At 43.8% G+C, this 23,490-nt stretch overlaps 1 protein-coding gene across 5 annotated transcripts in view; it reads right to left on the reverse strand.

The window, feature by feature from the left end:
* The window catches only part of SFMBT2 (Scm like with four mbt domains 2), a 210,735-nt gene that overhangs the window by 5,675 nt on the left and 181,570 nt on the right, over positions 1 to 23,490 (reverse strand). For all 5 annotated transcript variants that reach the window (XM_082848830.1, XM_082848827.1, XM_082848829.1 and 2 more), the window contains 5 exons: positions 21,069 to 21,178; positions 15,110 to 15,285; positions 12,879 to 13,045; positions 12,251 to 12,514; positions 11,367 to 11,495 (listed from right to left, as the gene is read on the reverse strand). In XM_082848830.1, coding sequence (XP_082704956.1) covers positions 11,367 to 11,495; positions 12,251 to 12,514; positions 12,879 to 13,045; positions 15,110 to 15,285; positions 21,069 to 21,178 — 846 coding nt within the window. The remainder of the gene's footprint in view (positions 1 to 11,366; positions 11,496 to 12,250; positions 12,515 to 12,878; positions 13,046 to 15,109; positions 15,286 to 21,068; positions 21,179 to 23,490) is intronic.

Here is a 23,490-nt window from a genome sequence, read left to right on the forward strand (position 1 = left end):
CTACCTGAAAAAGAATTCAGAATAATGATAGTAAGGTTGATCCGAAATCTTGGAGATAGAATGGACAATAGAATGGACAAATTGCAAGAATCAGTTAACAAGGACCTAGAAGAACTAAAGATGAAACAAGCAACGATGAACAACACAATAAATGAAATTAAAAGTACTCTAGATGGGATCAATAGCAGAATAACTGAGGCAGAAGAACGGATAAGTGACCTGGAAGATAAAATAGTGGAAATAACTACTGCAGAGCAGAATAAAGAAAAAAGAATGAAAAGAACTGAGGACAGTCTCAGAGACCTCTGGGACAACATTAAACGCACCAACATTCGAATTATAGGGGTTCCAGAAGAAGAAGAGAAAAAGAAAGGGACTGAGAAAATATTTGAAGAGATTATAGTTGAAAACTTCCCTAATATGGGAAAGGAAATAGTTAATCAAGTCCAGGAAGCACAGAGAGTCCCATACAGGATAAATCCAAGGAGAAATACGCCAAGACACATATTAATCAAACTGTCAAAAATTAAATACAAAGAAAACATATTAAAAGCAGCAAGGGAAAAACAACAAATAACACACAAGGGAATCCCCATAAGGTTAACAGCTGATCTTTCAGCAGAAACTCTGCAAGCCAGAAGGGAGTGGCAGGACATATTGAAAGTGTTGAAGGAGAAAAACCTGCAACCAAGATTACTCTACCCAGCAAGGATCTCATTCAGATTTGATGGAGAAATTAAAACCTTTACAGACAAGCAAAAGCTGAGAGAGTTCAGCACCACCAAACCACCTCTACAACAACTGCTAAAGGAACTTCTCTAGGCAAGAAGCACAAAAGAAGGAAAGGACCTACAATAACAAACCCAAAACAATGAAGAAAATGGGAATAGGAACACACATATCGATAATTACCTTAAATGTAAATGGACTAAATGCTCCCACCAAAAGACACAGATTGGCTGAATGGATACAAAAACAAGACCCATATATTTGCTGTCTACAAGAGACCCACTTCAGACCTAGAGACACATACAGACTGAAAGTAAGGGGATGGAAAAAGGTATTTCATGCAAGTGGAAACCAAAAGAAAGCTGGAGTAGCAATTCTCATATCAGACAAAATAGACTTTAAAACAAAGACTATTAGAAGAGACAAAGAAGGACACTACATAATGATCAAGGGATCAATCCAAGAGGAAGATATAACAATTGTAAATATTTATGCACCCAACATAGGTGCACCTCAATACATAAGGCAAATACTAACAACCATAAAAGGGGAAATCGACAGTAACACATTCATAGTAGGGGACTTTAACACCCCACTTTCACCAATGGACAGATCATCCAAAATGAAAATAAATAAGGAAACACAAGCTTTAAATGATACATTAAATGACATGGAGTTAATTGATATTTATAGGACATTCCATCCAAAAACAACAGAATACACATTTTTCTCAAGTGCTCATGGAACATTCTCCAGGATAGATCATATCTTGGGTCACAAATCAAGCCTTGGTAAATTTAAGAAAATTGAAATTGTATCAAGTATCTTTTCTGACCACAATGCCATGAGACTAGATATCAATTACAGGAAAAGATCTGTAAAAAATACAAACACATGGAGGCTAAACAATACACTACTTAATAATGAAGATATCACTGAAGAAATCAAAGAGGAAATCAAAAAATACCTAGAAACAAATGACAATGGAGACACAACGACCCAAAACCTGTGGGATGCAGCAAAAGCAGTTCTAAGGGGGAAGTTTATAGCAATACAAGCCCACCTTAAGAAGCAGGAAGCATCTCGAATAAACAACCTAACCTTGCACCTCAAGCAATTAGAGAAAGAAGAACAAAAAAACCCCAAAGCTAGCAGAAGGAAAGAAATCATAAAAATCAGATCAGAAATAAATGAAAAAGAAATGAAGGAAACAATAGCAAAGATCAATAAAACTAAAAGCTGGTTCTTTGAGAAGATAAACAAAATAGATAAACCACTAGCCAGACTCATCAAGAAAAAAAGGGAGAAGACCCAAATCAATAGAATTAGAAATGAAAAAGGAGAGGTAACAACTGACACTGCAGAAATAAAAGAGATCATGAGAGATTACTACAAGCAACTCTATGCCAATAAAATGGACAATCTGGAAGAAATGGACAAATTCTTAGAAAGGCACAACCTGCCAAGACTGAATCAGGAAGAAATAGAAAATATGAACAGACCAATCACAAGCACTGAAATTGAAACTGTGATTAAAAATCTTCCAACAAAGAAAAGCCCAGGACCAGATGGCTTCACAGGCGAATTCTATCAAACATTTAGAGAAGAGCTAACACCTATCCTTCTCAAACTCTTCCAAAATATAGCAGAGGGAGGAACACTCCCAAACTCCTTCTACGAGGCCACCATCACCTTGATACCAAAACCAGACAAGGATGTCACAAAGAAAGAAAACTACAGGCCAATATCACTGATGAACATAGATGCAAAAATCCTCAACAAAATACTAGCAAACAGAATCCAACAGCACATTAAAAAGATCATACACCATGATCAAGTGGGGTTTATTCCAGGAATGCAAGGATTCTTCAATATACGCAAATCTATCAATGTGATAAACCATATTAACAAACTGAAGGAGAAAAACCATATGATCATCTCAATAGATGCAGAGAAAGCTTTTGACAAAATTCAACACCCATTTATGATAAAAACCCTGCAGAAAGTAGGCATAGAAGGAACTTTCCTCAACATAATAAAGGCCATATATGACAAGCCCACAGCAAACATCGTCCTCAATGGTGAAAAACTGAAAGCATTTCCACTAAGATCAGGAACAAGACAAGGTTGCCCACTCTCACCACTCTTATTCAACATAGTTTTGGAAGTTTTAGCCACAGCAATCAGAGAAGAAAAGGAAATAAAAGGAATCCAAATCGGAAAAGAAGAAGTAAAGCTGTCACTGTTTGCAGATGACATGATCCTATACATAGAGAACCCTAAAGATGCTACCAGAAAACTACTAGAGCTAATCAATGAATTTGGTAAAGTGGCAGGATACAAAATTAATGCACAGAAATCTCTGGCATTCCTATATACTAATGATGAAAAATCTGAAAGTGAAATCAAGAAAACACTCCCATTTACCATTGCAACAAAAAGAATAAAATATCTAGGAATAAACCTACCTAAGGAGACAAAAGATCTGTATGCAGAAAATTATAAGACACTGATGAAAGAAATTAAAGATGATACAAATAGATGGAGAGATATACCATGTTCTTGGATCGGAAGAATCAACATTGTGAAAATGACTCTACTACCGAAAGCAATCTATAGATTCAATGCAATCCCTATCAAACTACCACTGGCATTTTTCACAGAACTAGAACAAAAAATTTTGCAATTTGTATGGAAACACAAAAGACCCCGAATAGCCAAAGCAATCTTGAGAACGAAAGAAGGAACTGGAGGAATCAGGCTCCCAGACTTCAGACTATACTACAAAGCTACAGTTATCAAGACGGTATGGTACTGGCACAAAAACAGAAAGATAGATCAATGGAACAGGATAGAAAGCCCAGAGATAAACCCACGCACATATGGTCACCTTATCTTTGACAAAGGAGGCAGAAATGTACAGTGGAGAAAGGACAGCCTATTCAATAAGTGGTGCTGGGAAAACTGGACAACTACATGTAAAAGTATGAAATTAGATCACTCCCTAACACCGTACACAAAAATAAGCTCAAAATGGATTAAAGACCTAAATGTAAGGCCAGAAACTATCAAACTCTTAGAGGAAAACATAGGCAGAACACTCTATGACATAAATCACAGCAAGGTCCTTTTTGACCCACCTCCTAGAGAAATGGAAATAAAAACAAGAGTAAACAAATGGGACCTAATGAAACTTAAAAGCTTTTGCGCAGCAAAGGAAACCATAAAGAAGACCAAAAGACAACCCTCAGAATGGGAGAAAATATTTGCAAATGAAGCAACTGACAAAGGATTGATCTCCAAAATTTATAAGCAGCTCATGCAGCTTAATAACAAAAAAACAAACAACCCAATCCAAAAATGGGCAGAAGACCTAAATAGACATTTCTCCAAAGAAGATATACAGAGTGCCAACAAACACATGAAAGAATGCTCAACATCACTAATCATGAGAGAAATGCAAATCAAAACTACAATGAGATATCATCTCACACCAGTCAGAATGGCCATCATCAAAAAATCTAGAAACAATAAATGCTGGAGAGGGTGTGGAGAAAAGGGAACCCTCTTACACTGTTGGTGGGAATGTAAATTGATACAGCCACTGTGGAGAACAGTATGGAGGTTCCTTAAAAAGCTACAAATAGAACTACCATATGACCCAGCAATCCCACTACTGGGCATATACCCTGAGAAAACCATAATTCAAAAAGAGTCATGTACCAAAATGTTCATTGCAGCTCTATTTACAATAGCCCAGAGATGGAAACAACCTAAGTGTCCATCATCGGATGAATGGATAAAGAAGATGTGGCACATATATACAATGGAATATTACTCAGCCATAAAAAGAGACGAAATTGAGCTATTTGTAATGAGGTGGATAGACCTAGAGTCTGTCATACAGAGTGAAGTAAGTCAGAAAGAGAGAGACAAATACCGTATGCTAACACATATATATGGAATTTTAAAAAAAAAATGTCATGAAAAACCTAGGGGTGAAACAGGAATAAAGACACAGACTTACTAGAGAATGGACTTGAGGCTATGGGGAGGGGGAAGGGTAAACGGTGACAAAGCGATAAAGAGGCATGGACATATATACACTACCAAACGTAAGGTAGATAGCTAGTGGGAAGCAGCCGCATAGCACAGGGAGATCAGCTCGGTGCTTTGTGACCGCCTGGAGGGGTGGGATAGGGAGGGTGGGAGGGAGGGAGACGCAAGCGGGAAGAGATATGGGAATATATGTATATATATAACTGATTCATTTTGTTGTGAAGCTGAAACTAACATACCATTGTAAAGCAATTATACTCCAATAAAGATGTTAAAAAAAAAAAAAAAAAAAAAGTCAACAGAAGGGTAAAAGATGGAGAAAAGGAGGTGAGGAGCAAGACAGGGGTGGGGATTAAGAGCCCCCAAATAGGCAATATTTTGAAATAACTATAAAGGTAATATAACCTTTAAAAATTGTGAATCACTAGTTGTACACCTGACACTTACACAATATTGTGCGTCAACTGTACCTCAAAAAAAGTTGGGTTTTTTTTAAAATAAAGGAGAGGGTAAGAGAGAATCTGGAAGGTGAACAGAAGTGGAGGAGAAAGAATAGGGTATTCTTGGGCTACCTTAGTCTGTTCCGGCTGCTATAAAAGGACACCATGGGATGGGATGGTAGCTTATAAACAACCAACATGGATTTCTCACAGTTCTGGAGGCTGCAGTTCTAAGATCAAGTAGATTCAGTGGGGTGTCTGGTGAGGACCTGCTTCCAGGTTCATAGACATCTCGCTGTGTCCTCACAGCAGGGAGGAAGCTGTTTGAGGTCTCTTTTTTTTGAGGTACGCGGGACTCTCACTGCTGCAGCCTCTCCCGCTGCGGAACACAGGCTCTGGATGCGCGGGCCCAGCCGCTCCGCGGCACGTGGGATCCTCCTGGACCGGGGCACAAACCCGCGTCCCCCGCATCGGCAGGCGGACTCCCAACCACTGCGCCACCAGGGAAGCCCTGAGGTCTCTTTTTTAAGGACACTGATCCCATCGTGAGGGCCTCACCCTCATGACCTCCCAAAAGACTCACCTCCAAATACCATCACACTGGGGGTTAGGATTTCTACATATGGGTTTTGGGGGAGACATAGACATTCAGTCTATAGCACAGACACCACAGGCAGTGTCATGAGGCTCCTGCAGGGAGAGCTGTGCCGTCTGTCGGGTGAGCTGGAATGTACCAGAATGCACCCCCACCCCAGTGCTTCCTGCGAGGTGCCTCAAGCAGGCTGACAGGGACCAAGAGTAGCTCCTTTAAGTCAAGTCCTCAGCTCCCGAGGACTCCCTACTCTCTTATGGGAAGCAATGAGGACGATGAGAGGGAACTGACTGAGCTGCATATAGCCTCAAAATAAAAACACATCCAGTGGTGAGGGGGTCTCCAAATCCCCAAACAGAAACTCGAAGATGGTCCTTCAGTTTGTCTTTTCCAGGGCAGAGTGGGAGTAAACGCAGTGTTTATGGAGCTTTGAGGACCATGGATTCCTTCCCATACGGCCCAAGTGCTGACCCTGCGGGATCCACAGCGCCTTAAATCAACCACAAAGACACGCCGGTTTACATACGCACAGAGTCTGATCCACTTCCATAAATGACTCCCCGAACTCTGACCTCCTGCCTGTGGGGACAAATGTGCTTGGTCCCGCGGTCCTATAATTGATTGTGCAGTCAGCACCAGGGTGGCTGCTGCTATCAAATTCCAAGCTCATCGGAAGAGTGACATGACTTCGAGAAACACAAGATGCGTTTCCAAGTGTGTGGCGCAGCGTTCGGAAGCGCACAACGGACACGCAAGGATTCCCAAAATGATGAGGTGTCGTAAAATATGCCTGAGATGAAGTGGGGCCTCAAGATGAAGTGCTAAAACTGCCAAATTACTTTTACAAAGTTGGATAAGGAATCTGGGCTCTTTCCCAGGACACTTTTTGGGAAAACACATTGTTTGGACAGGTAGCATGACTGACTATCAGGCACGCGCACCACGGCCCTGCTCTCCAACCTCGCAGCTAGCAGCTGCTCCGGGGACCTCAGCTGTAAGCCCACCTCCCTCACCTTCCTGAACAGACCCCTCGTGTGTGCTCTGGCTCAGCTGACCCGGCCTCACTCCCGCAGTCGGCATCGCCTTCTACAGCCCGATTCTAGGCTACATCTTCCCAGATTTCTCTGCCTACAGCTGCATCCTCTCCTGCACCAAGGATGACGCTGTTTCAGTCTCTTATGTGCTGCTGCCAGCTGCTGCTTTGTCTGTTGTCCCCAGTTGATCGGGAGCATTTAGAATTGCAAGCATCTTACCCACCTTTGTCTTCAGGCAGCTTTTAATAGAGTGCCTTGCACACAGCTTATCTGTAAATTTTTGTTGAGTTGAGGAGAGATCTTACACATCATTGGCTAACAGGAAATCAAGGGCTTTCTCAATGATTCACCTCCTCCGACTTGGAGAAACCTGAGCATCAGAAGGTCGTGACCTCCCATCCCACGCCCACAGTGCCCAGCACCACGCCAGCACACATGTAGGTGCTCGGATGACGGCTGATCCTTGGAAGAGCGATGGGAGATCTAGAAATGGCATTTAAGGCAAGGAGAACACAGGCTGGGGCATCTGTGAGCTTCCTCAGATTTCCTAGAACTGGGGTTCCCGGCATGGAGAACTAACCTGCCCTTTATTACAATGGATATATTTCAGCCCTCTGTCTTGGAAACTCTGGATGAGAATGCTAAAATGGATACAGCTCAGGGGTACTCAGCATTTTTACAAAGGCAGAGAGGTATCTGTCTGTCAGATGCCAGGCTGGCAATCTAAAAATGTGGTTTAACTAGAAATAAGAATGGTGTATTTAAAGGGAGAGTTAAACAAAATTAGCAAGAAAATTCCACCTGCTGATTGCATCATTAGGTTTTTTTTTTTTTTTAAATCTATAAAGGTGTGCAAGTTATAGAAGGACCAGCAAACTGTAGTTTGAGTTCTGCAGAATTATCTTAGCAAATGAGTTGTGAGAAATAATGTGTTAAATTCCAGCTACTGGAGTGAAGTCATGCAAGTCACCACTGTAAGGAGTGAAAAACTGAGGGGGCGGGGGGACCCCCCCTTATAATCCCTCTCATCGTAGCTTTTGTTTTGGTTCCAAAGAAGTTATTTTTTTCATTGATCATGTAGTTACAGACCTCACAGTTGATTTAATTTTTAGAAATATGCTCCCATATAATTCAGAATGGCTGGCAAATCACTTGTTCTGTTAAATACAGAATTACCATAAATGGACTACTCATTTTTAAGAAATGAAATAAGATAAAATACAGAACATAAAAGTTATACTTAGTACATGGGAAAATCACATTTATTTTGATACAGAGGTCAGTTTAGGAGTTGGTGGTTCCTTAGAGGGGATATTCAGGGCTTACAGAAGTAGAAAGAGGAGGGAATTAGTCTAAATGTGGATTACACCTGAAGCATCCTGGAATTTCTTCATTAAAAGTAAACCACTAGGGCTTCCCTGGTGGCGCAGTGGTTGAGAGTCCGCCTGCCGATGCAGGGGACACGGGTTCGTGCCCCGGCCCGGGAAGATCCCACATGCCGCGGAGCGGCTGGGCCCGTGAGCCGTGGCCGCTGAGCCTGCGCTCCGCAACGGAAGAGGCCACAGCAGTGAGAGGCCCGTGTACCGTGAAAAAAAAAAAGTAAACCACTAATTTGGGTAGTTTGCTTATTGCATGGCTCTGATTCACAAAAGGTGAATGAATAGGCAAAATTTTATTTAAGACTTTCCTGCTTTTTATAGATGTGTGGAGTTTCCCTGTATAATGTACATATTTGCAACATGAAATTATAGAGTATAGATTTTTTAAGCAGTTACTATAACATTTCAGAGTTAAAAAGCATATATTCTGGTAATGGGAAGTTTATAATTTTTCTAAATGCTCCATGATTACGGTAGTCTCTGAATTTATGACTCAGAATCCAGGGAGTGAAGGCGCGTAGCTGTGACTCCACCCGCTGTGATTTCTCTCACATGCTGGTGGATAAACCCCCAGCTCCTCCTCATTCATCTAAAAACTCATACGACGCCTGGAGTGACCCACTGGAGGCCCCATCAAATCAGAGCTGTGGTGTTTGGCCTCAAAGGTGATAGAACAAATTAGTAATTAAAGGTCTGGTTGAACAAAATACACGCTCAGGTGCCCACGGACTTCAGGTAGCCCCGCCGGGAACAGCCTTTTACTGTGACAGATGAAACGGTCTCACATAGAACTTTAAATAGAAATAAGGCTATAATCAATTAAATTCTACCTATTTTTCTCTCTTACGAGAGAAATAAGTAGGTATGTAAGGCCAAGCTTTTAGGTGATGTGAGCAGATGCCCCTTGTTGATCCTAGAAGTGGCCGAGTGTCGGGAATGTTTCCTTCTTAGACGCCTTGGCTTGGGAAGGCACGAAACTTCCCGAGATGTTGTTTTAAACAGGGATTAAAATCCAATTAAGGATGATTCAGTATAAGTAGTATTTTAGCCTTTTTCACAAATCAGCTTTGTCTTCACCTTCTTGCTTATTACCAGATATTTATATTTATTATATAAATATATTTATATATATTATATTTATATTTATTGTCTGCCCTTCACAGCACAAATAGCGTCTGTTCTTTGTCCCACGAGAGGCCCAACTGGAAAGCATCTGTCAGTTCAAAGTGGCACGTGAGTCTCAAAACAAGCCCTGGGACTAACACAGACCGATACCTTCTGTATCTGCCTCGTGGATACTGCAAGGTGTGTACCAGACACTCAGTGGGTGCAGACTGAATGAACGTAGGACCGGCTGGAACACGTGTTAAATCCGTGTCATCAGCACTCGTCACGTATACAAATGCGACGCTGTTTTCGAGGTGCTGCTAGTAATAAATACCAGACCGGAAAAATGCTGCATCGGGCCGTATGCTTTAAGCAGGATTTCAACCTTCTGCTCTGTTCTTGTTTGCAAGACCGAGATGCAGTTTCTCAACAAGCCCCAAATCATGTGAGTCCTCACGTTTCTCACAATTCTCTTTCTTTCCTGTTTGTGTGTTTAAATGAAGGGACATGCTCATTACCACGTTCTTTACGGACAAGGAACCTTTTTCTTTTTGTCTGCTTTTAAGTGTCACCCAGAGAGGAAGTGCAGCTTGTCAGACAGCGAGGAGGTGGCCTGGCCTTCCAGCCACCATTCACTCGTTCGGTGTACTTACTGGGTGTCTACAGAAGACGCTACTATTCCATCAGTGGAAACCTTGGGAACACTGAGAACTCCCCTCTCCTGGGAGGAGCTGGGAACCACATTAATTTGCTTTTTATAATTCGTTACTGCATTTTGGTGGCCTTGGGAGAAAATCTGAGAAGTTCACTGGTTACAGGGGAAATCAGAGGCCTTTCCTGTTTTCTTAATGATTTAATGCTTGAATTACCCTCTTTCTAGACTATTGGTTTGTATAATCTAAAAAAAAAGCTAGATGGACATATATTTAATTTATGACGTGGAAAACAGTACTTTAGTGAAATGCAAGGTTGTGAAAGACGCTTACACTGTGAAACAATGCAAGAAATGTCAATGCAACAAATTGAGCAAACATGGTAGAGCACGTGACAGGCTTCCACTTGAACCTGCTATGTGAGGCCAGTGAGAAGTGTGCAAGGTGGATTATGTTTAGAGAGGGGACTTATTTTCATACTAACTTAAGGGAAAATATAGATTAAAAACCCTCCTTCCTTATGGCATATCATTTCATCTGCTAGACTGAAAACTTTTAAGGTATAAATTATATCAATAGTTCTCCCATTTATCCATAATTTACCGTAGTACCTAACATACCACAGGCTTTAAAATAATTTACAAAGAAAGAAGTGAAGGAAGTAAGAAAACAGTGACAAAAGCAGCATTAAATAAAGCGCAACGGCCCGAGGGCTTCTGCCTCTGGGAAGATCAAGTAGACTTCTCCCTCTTTCTCTCGAGAAGTAAAAGCCCTGAATGTTGTAAATAAGACAAACATAAGAAGACTCTGGAAGGTGGAGAAAAGAAGGCAGACCAGCCAGGGACAGTGGGACTCCAGATCTGACACGGTAGCCAGTCCTTTGAGCTTTTGTTTTTTGGCCTCCTATGTCTTTAGTGTTACACAAGCTGGCAGCCCAGAAATGCCAACGGGCACAAATGAAAAGAGGGCCAACGGAAGCCTGTTCTCTCTACTGGAAAGGGGGAGCTGGGGAGACAAAAGCCTTTCAGACGACAACTGCTCCACCACAGGACAACGCGCTCCCCACCCGCCAGCCAAGGCAGAGCTGGGAGCCCTGACCTCCAGCCAGGCCAGGCTGCATAAGACCCAGCCCTCACCAAGGGGCATCCGAGAACCCCTAGTAGAGGCCGGAGCTGCCGTCTCCACTGCACGGCAAAGAGACCCCACGGAGCTGCAGGTGGGACTGCACATGGAGCCCGGGTGTCCTGCTCCCCTGCCCCCAGGTACGAGGAAGCCCCCCACACCCTGCTGAGGCCAAGCCCCAGGAAGCCAGCTGACACAGAAGACCCAGAGGCTCAGAACCAGAAGAGCTGCTGCGCAGCGGAACCCCGTACCTGCTCCTGAAATATTTTGGCCAGGGGGGCACAGTCCGTCAGCTTGATGAACCTCACCACGTCTGTCACCGACCACTCCAAGGGGTTGCTCTCCAGGACCAGCCTCTCCTCCTCCTCTTGCTTCACCGCCTGCAGAGGGAAGGGAAGCAGGAGGCTGTTTTCTCACTTCCCAGATGGCGGGACCCTCTCTGAAGCCTGAGGGCTGGACCCGGGCTTTCTGGACCACTCGCGTCCTCCTCACGAGGCACCTGGACAGGTGCAGAGGTGACCGGTATCCAGGGATGCTCTTAGCAACTCGTCTGGGTTATGACTTTGCTCCAAAGACTTGTGTATCTTTAGAGGTTAAAAAAAAAGGCACAGTGACGGCCGCTGTTGACCCCCAAGTTCAGGAGCTCTGGGGCTGAGTGCGGGATCTCTGGTCGAGGAGGAGACAGGGCAGGAGCCGGTGTAGGCGCGCGAGGCCGCTATGCCCCCAGTTACGTGTGTGAGGCTGGTGCCAGCGACCTTCCAGCTGATCGCGTAACACGTGGGCTCAGGGGAGACCAGATACCCCGACTACACACTTTATAGCATCACAAGGTCTCCTGAGGAGGGAAAGCCTAGTGTTTAATGAGACCTTGAGGACTTACTCTGTCTGTTCTCCTGATCCCTGTGGTTTTAAAACCTTCCGGAAAAAGAGGTGCTATTACTTCTCCCAGAGCCCCATCCTGAGGTTCACCGTCCTGCTCTGTGGGATGTGGAATCACCAAGCTTTCTGCCCCTGATTTAGCAACACAGCCGGAGCAGCTGCTAGTGTTTAACTTAAACAGGGGTCCCCCAAGTGAGGTCCCGTGCTGCCCCACTGGGGACACCAGATGGGCCAGCTGAAGTGGCCTGAGCTTTACCTCCGCTGCTTCCTGGCTGGAGGCCGGGCCCCTGGGGGCCCCCTTGGCGCTGGGGGTCGCCCGGGCCCTCCGGCCCCTCCGCGTCCTCTCCACGGGCGCCCGGCGCTCGGGCTCCGAGCCGCTTCTCAGGGTCACGGCCCTCCGGGGCCGGGTGGAGGGCACCTCGGCCGAGGATGTGTCCGTCTGGTCATCACGGAGCTCGGAGCCAGTCTCCTCACTCCCGGTGTCATCGTCCAGGGCGTCCGCATCCTCCTCTTCACTTTCCTAGGAGGACGGAAGATGCACTGAGGCAGTGGGGAAGGGGACCTCCGGGAAGGCGGGGGAGGGGGCCTCCGGGAAGGCGGGGGAGGGGGCCCGCAGCTCCACCCCAGGTGCCGGTGCCACCCTCCCGCTGAGATGTGTCCAAGGAGGCCTCGGAAGATGGATCCCATGGTCCCACCCCGGGTCCCACCTGCAGCCCCTTCCCAGCCGAGACGCTGCAATGTTAAGTCTGCATTCGACAACTAAGGAGGGGGTTCTGGCGGTTCACGATTCTCACCATTTAGCATCAAACTTCAACCTGGCCTTGGCTGTGAAGCCAGGGCGGTGCTTCCCGATGGAATGTGGGAAGCTTCCGAGCAGAACATACCTCCCCGGAGCCTGTGGCAAAGCCCACGGCAGAGGACCTCCGTTTCTTCTGCACAAAAATGGATTTTCGTCGTTTCCTGCGTCTGGCCGGTTTAGGGTGTCCGCTTTCAGCACTGCTTTCTCCAATCGGGGGCTTAATGATCTTCTTCCTCTTCCCATAATAATAAGCTACAGGGAGAGAGATGATGAGATTACAAACTTCATTAAAAGGTTACACCCACGGGCATGCATGGATGGGGAGGACAGAGACAGGAGCAAGGCAGAGGGAGGAGAGAAGGAAAACTAAAGGGAGAGGGAGGGGGAAAGTGAGAGAGAGATCATTCCTTCATTTGAGACCATCGAAACTTCACATCCCGGGGGCTTCCCTGGTGGCGCAGTGGTTGAGAGTCCGCCTGCCGATGCAGGGGACACGGGTTCGTGCCCCGGTCCGGGAAGATCCCACATACCGCGGAGCGGCTGTGCCCGTGAGCCATGGCCGCTGAGCCTGCGCGTCTGGAGCCTGTGCTCCGCAACGGGAGAGGCCACAACAGTGAGAGGCCCGCGTACCGCAAAAAAAAAAAACCCCAGAAAATTCACATCCCATTTACACCTCAGGAAACAGTTCTGAGGAAACAGCTCCACAGGGGGGAAACCTGTCCCCGGTGCCCTCGTGTTTACAAGCTGTTACGGACAGAACAGTGTCACCTGCCGCCTGCACAGCCCCTCGCAAATTCAAATGTAGAAGCCCTAACCCCCAATGTGACTGCACCTGGAGGTGGGCCTTTAGGGAGTTGATTACAGTTAATGAGGTCATAAGGGTGAGGCCCTGACCCAACAGGACCGATATCCTGACAAGACGAGGAAGAGACACCAGGGACGCACAGAGGGAGGACCCTGTGGGGACACAGCGAGGAGGCGGCCGACTGCAAGGCAAGGAGAGAGGCCCCAGGAGAAACCAGCCCTGCCGACGCCTCGATCTGGACTGGCAGCCTCCAAAACTGGGAGGAATGAATGTCTGTTGTTTAAGCCCCACAGTCTGCGGGACTTTGCTGTGGTGGCCCGAGCAGACCGAGACAGAAGGTGAGCCAAACAAGCTTAGAGTTATTTCAGGAGTTTCTCTCTGCTGCCCTTCCTTGCCCCCAATACTGCACACAGTGGTGGCAACCACGCCCACTGGAGAAGCTCCGACAGCTGCCCCCGAGTCTGCAGCTTGAAGAGTGAACAAGCACAGTGAACACCTACTGGAGGGCCCTGGTCACGAAGGATCTCCCCATCTCTCGATCTGACCAAGACCACCTGGCAAACACACAGCCCAAATTAACGGGGCACCTTCTGTCTTTTCAAATAGTGTTCCTTCCCTACTACATAACTACACACTTTATTCTTTTCTCTCAGTGGAGACTTTCATTACTTCTGAATTCAATAACAGAGTTATACGTCTGTATTACCTCCTAGAGCAATAGTTAGAAAATTATTTACCAACTTTCAATAATGATTGATATATTTTACCATTTGAATGTATAATCAACTAACTAAAACCTATTATGGGTCCAGTTTTCAATTGTGATCAACACTGAGATGCTTCCTCATTAGCCAAAGCCTCAACTGTTCCCTATGGAACTCCCATTATTCCAGAAAAGGACCAGATGCACCAAAGGAACCTTTATCTACGGCTGGAGGCATACAAAGGAAAATACCAAATGCACGGCTCCTGGAGGACGGCGGCTGTTTCCCACCCTGCAGTGAAGCACGTGTCCACACATCCCCACACCACTGTACCTTAGAGGAAAGTCACTCAGCCTCCACACCTCAAACTCCTTATATGCAAAATGACCAACTAGTGTTAGGTTTCTTTCAGGACTAAAGCTGTCTATTTCCAGTACCTTCCACTTGAATGTGGTCCGTAAAGACGGCACTTATAAAACTGTCAAGAAACGCCATGGGGTTCTTGGGTGTGAACAAACACTTATCCATTAGTGTCTGACACCTAGAGAGAACCACAAAGCAGCTCATCCTGGAGTGTGGTCGCAGCAGAGCTGGAGACATCCCCATCCCTTCCTTATTCTAGGAGAGAAACAAGTATCTACTAAGTAAACCTTAAAGAATTCTCCCGTAGCAATTCCTAGGAAAAACTATGCAAAAGGTGTTTAAGCAAAAACAAACAAATAAACAAACAAACAGCCCACCAACTACATGACTACATGGTCTGCGGGTAGGCCCACAGACCAACGTTCTTTTCAGATTTGCACTTACTGTATTTGGTTTTGGTGTGAATGGAGCAGTTCTCCGGGCAGTTTTCAGAAACCAGCACAGGACTGAACAAATTTGGACAGCATTCGAGCTTGGCACAAACACGGCGGCAGAAATCCGCTACTTGGTCAGATGTTCGGACGATCTTGGCCACGGCCCTGTATGTTTTGCCTCTATACCTAGAAACAAAGAAGAAAAAGTGATGGAGAGACCACACACTTACTCAGATCTATTCTGTACAGTGGATTCCAAAGCGGCCCATTCACTTTCTAAAAACAAAGCAGGTTGTGTGTGGTTTCTCTGTCATGTGTTTTCGTTGTTCCTTATGAGTTCACAAAAATATTTTTAAGAAATGCCCAGCACCATGGGCAATGTATGTGGCGACCAGGCTACAACAGGATTCCAAAATAAAGACTCCCAGTTGGCGTATTCTCACCGGGGTCTACGTAACTGAACACCCCTCCAGGATGCTTCTGGAATCTAGATAGTGTCACTCGTTGCTCATGACCTTTGAGAAATAAAACCTTTCTCCTCCCCAAGAAAAACCACATGAAGTCACCAACGAAAAACTAGAGACCAGATCTTCTGGCAAGCAGGTTGGATGGACTCCTGTTTTAAAAATAAGTACTACAGCCTTCATCCAAATGCCTATTTAATAATGATGTAAACCATGCTGGCTGAAAAGGTGAGCTCTTCGAAATAGTTTGAGTCACCTTTCAATACAGTTTTTAAAACTATCATTGGTACAAAATAATGATAAATTTCTCAGTTGGCAACAGATCCTATGTCTTTATTTACTTCACATCTCACTGAACTTAAGAGTCCACTGAAATGAGAATACATCAAAATAGGTGGGCCTATTAAACTATGTCCTTGATGTGCACCCTAATTTTCAAGTTGAAATCCTGAACGATAGTTTATTTTCCAGGAAAACTGCACGTAGTGGTAGCTCTGGCTGAGAGCGCTTGTGTTAATTTTTGGAAAACTAAGCAAAATTGAGAGAGAAAGAACCACCAAGGAAGGCTGACCTTGTCAGTTTCCACATCAGCCGTGTCAACCTGCTCCTTTACACAGTTGTATGCAGATCTTCCTTGACTTCCGATGGGGGTTACATCCCAATAAACCCACCTTAAGTTGAAAATATCCTAAGTCGGAAATGCATGTAATGCACCCAACCTACCGAACATCAGAGCTTCGCCTGGCCTACCTTATTAACCTATGGCTGGGCAAAATGATCCAACACAAAGCTTATATCATAATAAAGTGTTGAATATCTCGTGTAATTTATTGAATAGAGGAAGTGAAAAACAGAATGGTTGTCTGGGTCCAGAAGGGTTGTTAAGAGTACCTGCTGTCCACCGTCGTGATTGCAGGGTTGACGGGGAGCACACTTTGAAACAGTACAGGAAGGCAGCACGATGGAGGGACCAGGAAGGATTGCCTCCCTGCTGTGAACGTGGGGACCCACTCAGAGTCTCAGAGTGCACACACAGACTGTTTTAAGAGGAAGATGTTTACGATTCAACAGATGCAGAAGGCAGCTTTCTTGGAGTTTCCATTATCTGACTAAAGGCAGACATTTCTGAGCCATGAGGATCGCCATAAATCCCCTCTTTGGGGGTCGCTTCTCATCCTAGGGATAAGCCTACCATAAATCCCCTCTTGGAGGAGTTTCATGGCCTTGAAGAAGACAGAAAGGCCACTCCTGCCTGCATAAACACACTATTCCAAACTTTCTTATCTCCCAGTTTTTCTCCTAAAAACCTACTTGTCTTTCCCAAAGAAACCTATTTGTTCTTCCCCAGAGGCCTTTTCTCCCCACTCCCTTCCCCCCCACTAAGTTAGAGATGACTTAGGTATAAGCTCCAAACCTAACTGTCCCTTTGAGTTACACATCATAGAGCACTTCTGTGTATACATCTATTGCACCAGGAAAGAAATGGTCTTTTTTTTTTTTTTTTTTTTTTTTGCTGTCTTTTGTCAATTTAGTTTGCAGGCTCCCAGGTACTGAACCTAAGAGGGTAGATGAAGGGGTTTTCCCCCCTGACAGCAATAAGGAAGTGTGGGTAGCCTTCCAATAATTTCCTATCAGCCAAAGTAGGGATTTATGTCCATGTGTGAGTGCATGTGGCAGGGTGGAGACAGACGGATGAAGATGGACAAACAAGAGCTCTGGGGAAAACGGTCTCTTCTCTTTCAGTTAAAGACTTGAGAAAAATCAAAACGGATGTTGAGTCAAAAAGAAATACAAAGTGAAAACACCAACACTGATCCAAGCAGAATGACTTCAATTTGGCCTAAGTTCTATCATTCATCTTTCAAAATGACCCACATCAGGACCTTTTTAAAAATCTTGTGATGCAAGATTCACTTGTGACAGGACTATGATGACAGTGGAGAATAAGGCTCCTGTCTGTCAAGGTGGATTCACATCCTCAAATATTTAAGGAAGAATTAAAAGGGGAAAAAAGATGATAACGGCAGAAATAAGGATGCGTGGCACACAGTGAGAAAAATCGCTCTTCTCATTAGCAATAAATAGTCAGAGATGGCCCCGACTTCCTTCAAAACAAAGCTTTTACTTCACTGGTCACAGATTCTTAATCTAGAACTAGAGTCAGTGCAACACTAGTTTTCAGTCTTAAGGTACTCAACCTCAGAAATTTCTCTCTTCCTTCTTGATTCCTGTATTTCAAGTCATGGGAACTCTGTGTGATAAATGGGGTGGGCGTTTATTTTATGAAAGACAACCTCTAATTCAGAACATCCTAAACTGGTCTGTGTGTGACCCAGAAACGCCACGCCCATAACCTGATGAATTTATTACACACCGAAATTCAGTCTTCTCTTCAGAAACGGGTTCACCCTCTTGCTTAACGTAATGTTTACAGCATACATTTTCACGAGAGCAAATTTCACAAATCTGAGCAAAGTAAAAATTAACACATGAACCAACAAAATCTTTCTTCAGTGAAAAGTCTCTCAGTTTGGGAATCCTTTTTCACATAAATCTCCTTGATAGTCAAATATTACATCTTACTGTTCATAAAGCCATGGGCATGAATAAATACCCCCCAAAAGGTAAAATAAATGAAAACACACACAAAATTGTCATTGCTTATGAAAAAAGAAACCAAAATATCATTTCCATAGAGCTGAACGTGACTCACCTAAAAGTAAAGATTTGACTTTATCTCCTTGCTTCTGCCTAAGTGATCATGAAATCTAGTTCACTCAAAATTACATCAGGATATTTCCACTTTAAATATTCTGCATAACTGTAACAAAAGAAGACTGGGAAAATCTATTAAACCTCCGCCTGGCTTTTATAAAGGTTGTCACAAAAGCCATTCAAACAAGAGTCAACAATTTTTCCCCCTCAGGAAGATTCTATAACATGTTGGAAAACACATGTAAATGTCTCTAAAAGCATAGGACTGGATTTTTTTTTTAATCCCCCTAAGGTATAGCCAGGTATAGCCTAAATTCCTCCTCCAGAAATTCTAAATAATGTAGGTCAATTTAATAACTTCAATCCATCGGAAAGAAACAATGTTCTCTTCCAGAGCTGCTGAAGTGAACTACACTAGCATCCCCTTGTCCTTTAGCACAAGCTATTCCTGGTTCTGCCTTGCAGTTCATGTTGAAGACTCATTATATGATAGGCTTCTTATACACTGTTCAAACATTTCGATAATTTGTTCTAGCATAAAAGGTATGGTTGCTGGCTAAATAGGCAAAATCACTGGGGGATAACTGTAGATGACAGTGTTCGTTTTTCGTCTATTTACAGATCAACCCTTGTCAATGTCACCCCTATCCTCTCAACTAAATGGGTCTTTTCAGAAGAGGAAAAAACCAATCAGAACTCCCAGATGCTAAGTGACAGCGTTCCCAAAGCTCTACAGAGAAGAATCTCATGCCCTTTCTTACTGAGAACACTCTCTGTGGTTTTATAACTCAAGGACCACAACCAAGACAACTGAATGCCTTAAACGCCATGTCTCCGCCCTCGCTGAGTTAATTTATTCACGAAAGAAAGCATCTTAGCCTTTCAGCAAAATGGGAAGAAGTCAACTCTCTCTCCTCCCTTTTGCACCAATGAAAACATCAAAGTTATCAAGATCTAAAACGTTGTCATTTTACATCAGAAGGAAAGAGGTGACTCAGCACGTAGTATTATAAGGGATATTCCCGCTGACTGTAAATCTGCCATTGTTAGCAGCTGCTTTAAGATGCTACTGTGATCCAGACACTTGAAATCCAGTTCAGACACACATTTTCTCATTATAAGTTGCTGTGTAAGATTCTGCTAAGGAACGCGCTGTCATGTTTGATATAATAGGTAATAACGTTGCCTTTACGATACAGCAGGGCTGGGTCGTGCTGTCTGTTTTGATTGTATCAGGCTGGTTTCATAAAAGCTCTGATCAACTTGGCAATGGGAAAATGAGTGACAACAGTGCAAAATGAACTCTCCCTGTCACTCTGGGAATCCGGAGTGAGTTTCTGGCTAGCTTAGGGAGCAGGGGAGATTTTAATGGAATTTAAGGTCGTTGTACTTTTACTATTTCCATATCCTTGGGTGTATTTTGGATGTACTGAATTTTACAGAAAAATTTTAAAACAAGACGTAAGAAGGGTTTCTCTCTATAAATACTTGCCCGGGTTTCCTGCCACCACTACCAGTATGAATCGACATTATAACAAAGTATTCTACTGTGTATGATGACTTCCAGCTTATATAAAGTAGAAAAATACAGAATGTTAGATTGGAAAAATAACATGTTTTATTTTTTTCTGGGCTACAGGTGAAGCTCAATTAAATATTTCTTGGGAAGGAAGGGAAGGGTGAGGTATGGTGTCACCCTTCATTGACACGACACCTTCCAACAAACCAAGACTCTCCTTATTTACATGCATTCCCTTTAACTTTTGTGGTTTAGTGGAGTATCATTAGACCATACATGACTTTTGTTGAATCTAAAATTATAGAGATGCTCAAAAAAGACACAGGAAAGGCTGAGTGGATAACTAACCATGAATGCGAGTAACTGTGAATTTCTCCACGTCTGTACTCAGTTCTGGTGTAAGTTAACCATGGAGGAAAATACCACTGGTCATATAAGTTATTTAATATTCCTTAATTTTCACTACAAATAGGACAGGCACTTTCCCTAAAGGAGGGCTTAGGTATGCTCTAGCCATTGAAAAGTAGTTCACTGTTTAAACAGCATCATTTTCCAAATGTTACAGCTAAGTGATACCTTTTGACACCATTATACAGGAAGTGGACCGATGAAGATCTATTCCATTTTAAAAGAATTAAGTGGATATTAAAAGCCCTCTCAAACCACCAAAACTATTATTAAACATAAAGTTATCTTGAGACATGGGTCTTTTTCTATCTGTCTCCTAAACAACTGAGTTCTCGCAAAGCAGGCCAGGGGGTGTTCCCAATTTCAGAGTTCAAGAAACTTAAAGCAAAGCAAACATTACCTTTCCAATTAGCCTGTTTCCAAATAAAATAAGTGACCAACTACATGTCTAGCCACAGCCTATTAACCAAAACCAAAGAGAGGTATTGGTTCTTCCTATTTTTTAAAACTGTCAAGTCGCAGAGTAAGGAACGTTGTATCTGGCATAAACTCTATAGAATGTATCTGACATAAACTCTACAGTATCAGATATTAAGATCTGTTAATGAAAAACGTATAATAATGATAAGAGGAATCCTCTCTTTATATAAATGTTTCCCTCTGGATCAAACAACCCATCAGTACATTTTTATTCTGAATATTTAACACAATAAACTCTGTGTGTGGTGCACAGAACTGCAGAACAACAAGCCTTCTGTTGGTTTCCACTTCTCTGGGCCATGTGAAAAAGAGGAAGGACAAGTTTCAAACTGTCAGGCAAAGAATGCTGAGAACTCTGGTTTTCCAGAATTGAAAACACTTACTTGGCCTTCAGTGTCTCCTCCTGAAAATTCCAGTGTGGGTCTTCCACCAGCTGTAATTCCCGTAATACCCTTCCAGGTTTGTAAGCTGCATTGATAATCATGCTAAGAACCTGTTGGGAAAAAGGAATCGCCGTGAACGTCCACTGCATCCATTTCTGCTAAAACAAGAATGTTTTAGAAACCGCTCCGCTGATACTTCAGAGCTGTCTGCCCTGCACCTCCCGTCAGCAATGGGCTGCGATGGAGTCAGAGAGGATGTTTTGCAGCTTGGCACTGACGTGCTCGCCCATCAAGGGGATAGAAAGGGCGTGAAATCCGACGCCTCTGCCTGGGAGAGTGTGAACCGCTGGCCAGAAGGGATGGCTGGCTCTCACTAATGTTCCTGGTTGCGGAAAAACTGAACCATTTTCTCCAAAGAGCCACGGATCATCCTTCAACTGGATTCCTCTTCAGTAGTATCGGTTACTAAGAATTCCATTTTATCCTTAAAAATATTTTCAAAAGGAATCACTAAGATGGAGATGGGAGGTTTGTTCCAACGCTTCTGGATAAGCTTCAGATACTTGTACGGAGGGCTAAGAAATTACTTGAAACTCACCTGACGCTGACCCAATTTATGGACATCTAACATTAGGACATTTCTCAGAGACGTGAGTGTTTGAAAGGAAGTCTGAGCGTCTAAACACCATCTGACAGCTTCCTCAAGCCACCCCTTCGCTCCCAAGTCCCAAGTGCGAGAAAACGAACACGTGGTCAGAACCACCGCAACAGTCTCAGAGGGACCAGACATCTCCCTTCTAAAGCCTCAACTTCACGCTCTGAGGCACTCGTTTCCCATAAGCAAATCCTCATTAGCAATGAACTTTCATGAGTTCTGGCATGCTCGTGAGCTGCTGTTATTTGGATAGAGAGCTGAAAAAAATGTGAAGATGCAATGCAGCACATGAAGGAACACTGAGACCTCGGGGGCTTCATTCCATGAAACGCCCATTCGCTGAGGATCTGCCCTGTGCCAAGCCCTGGAGCATACAGACAGCACACAGTACCCGCCGTTCCTGAAGCCCCTCCCCGTCCAGAAGAGGAACGAGCCAGGCACTGAGTTCACGTGCCATGTTTCGGAGCAAAACCCCACTGAGAGAGTGAGAAAAATTCCTTATTGAGTTGGAAGGACACTGGCTATATTGCTGAAGCGCCTACTATTTTGTGAAGGAGACCAGCACAGTGTTAACGGGAAGAAAGAAGATGAAAAGTATGCTGCAGAAATTTTCAAGTCCCAGTTTTCATGTACCTGGTGTGTTCTGGAATGTAATTGGTGTGGTCTGCACCCTGATTTAATTGAGAGAGACAAAGCCTTCTCATAACTGAGGATTCGATCTTGAAATATTCTATACTCTGCAGTCAGCATGGCGACTGTCTTTTTCTTGCCTGGGTGGCATTTTGCTACGTTCCCAGGCCCCTGTAGAGCCCCATCAAGAGAACATGTTTCAGCCAAGACGCTAAAAGGCCAGGACACAGCAATACAAGCAGTTCGTTCTATGGTGTTTGTTTTCTCTATTAGAATAATCATCTGATTTTATTATTTACTGTCAGTACAATTTACAGAAACCGAGTTTAAAAATAAATCCATTTGAAACTGGCTGAAATCACGCACCAAGTGTTTATCAACAGACAATAAAATTTCAACTGAATCTTTTCATTGTGTCTCGTTGAGAAAGCCCCAGAGCTACATCTTATTTGCTGCATAGAGAAATGCATTTTGTGACTGTGAAAAGAAAATGCCTTCCAGAGTTCAATTCAGAGTGGAAACAGGCGGCAATTAAATCGTAAAAGGCATGTGATATTGAATAATTTTCCCCTGGCTTTTCCCAGTGTCACATCATTTGTCTCTAAATTCAACAAGCTCTCTATAAAACTTTGGAATTGTGAGCTGAATAATTTATGTACCTGACATCTTAGTGTATTACAGTTACTCCATGAAAATAACTAAGTTGACAGCTGTTATTATGACCCAAGTTAGACTGAATTACTGTACCTTGCAAAACATCAGAACTCAAGTTATTACACTCTTGATCACAAAGGGTAGCTCAGACCCTGCCCCCAATTAACTAACAGGATGTTAGCTGTGAAGCTGATGAACACTCTTCCCAATAAACTGACATTAACATTGCTCTGAGTATCTCAAGGAGGAAATTAGCGCTAGAGCAATGCCTCACTGGACTTCCTAGGCTTCACGAAATGTTTATTGGGAACACCCTTCTACACAGAAGTCCCCACAGTATATTATAGCAGAGGAGCAATAGCCTTTGTAAAGTTGGACAGATATGGGATGGGATCCCAGGTCCATCCCTTAGAAGCTAATCAAGCTTAGGCAAGATGCTTGATTGACTTTCCTCATCTGTATAATGGGGGCGCTGTCATTTAC

This window comes from Leucopleurus acutus (genome assembly GCF_964270905.1).
Source record: "Leucopleurus acutus genome assembly, chromosome: 1".
NCBI classification, from domain to species: Eukaryota; Metazoa; Chordata; class Mammalia; order Artiodactyla; family Delphinidae; genus Leucopleurus; species Leucopleurus acutus.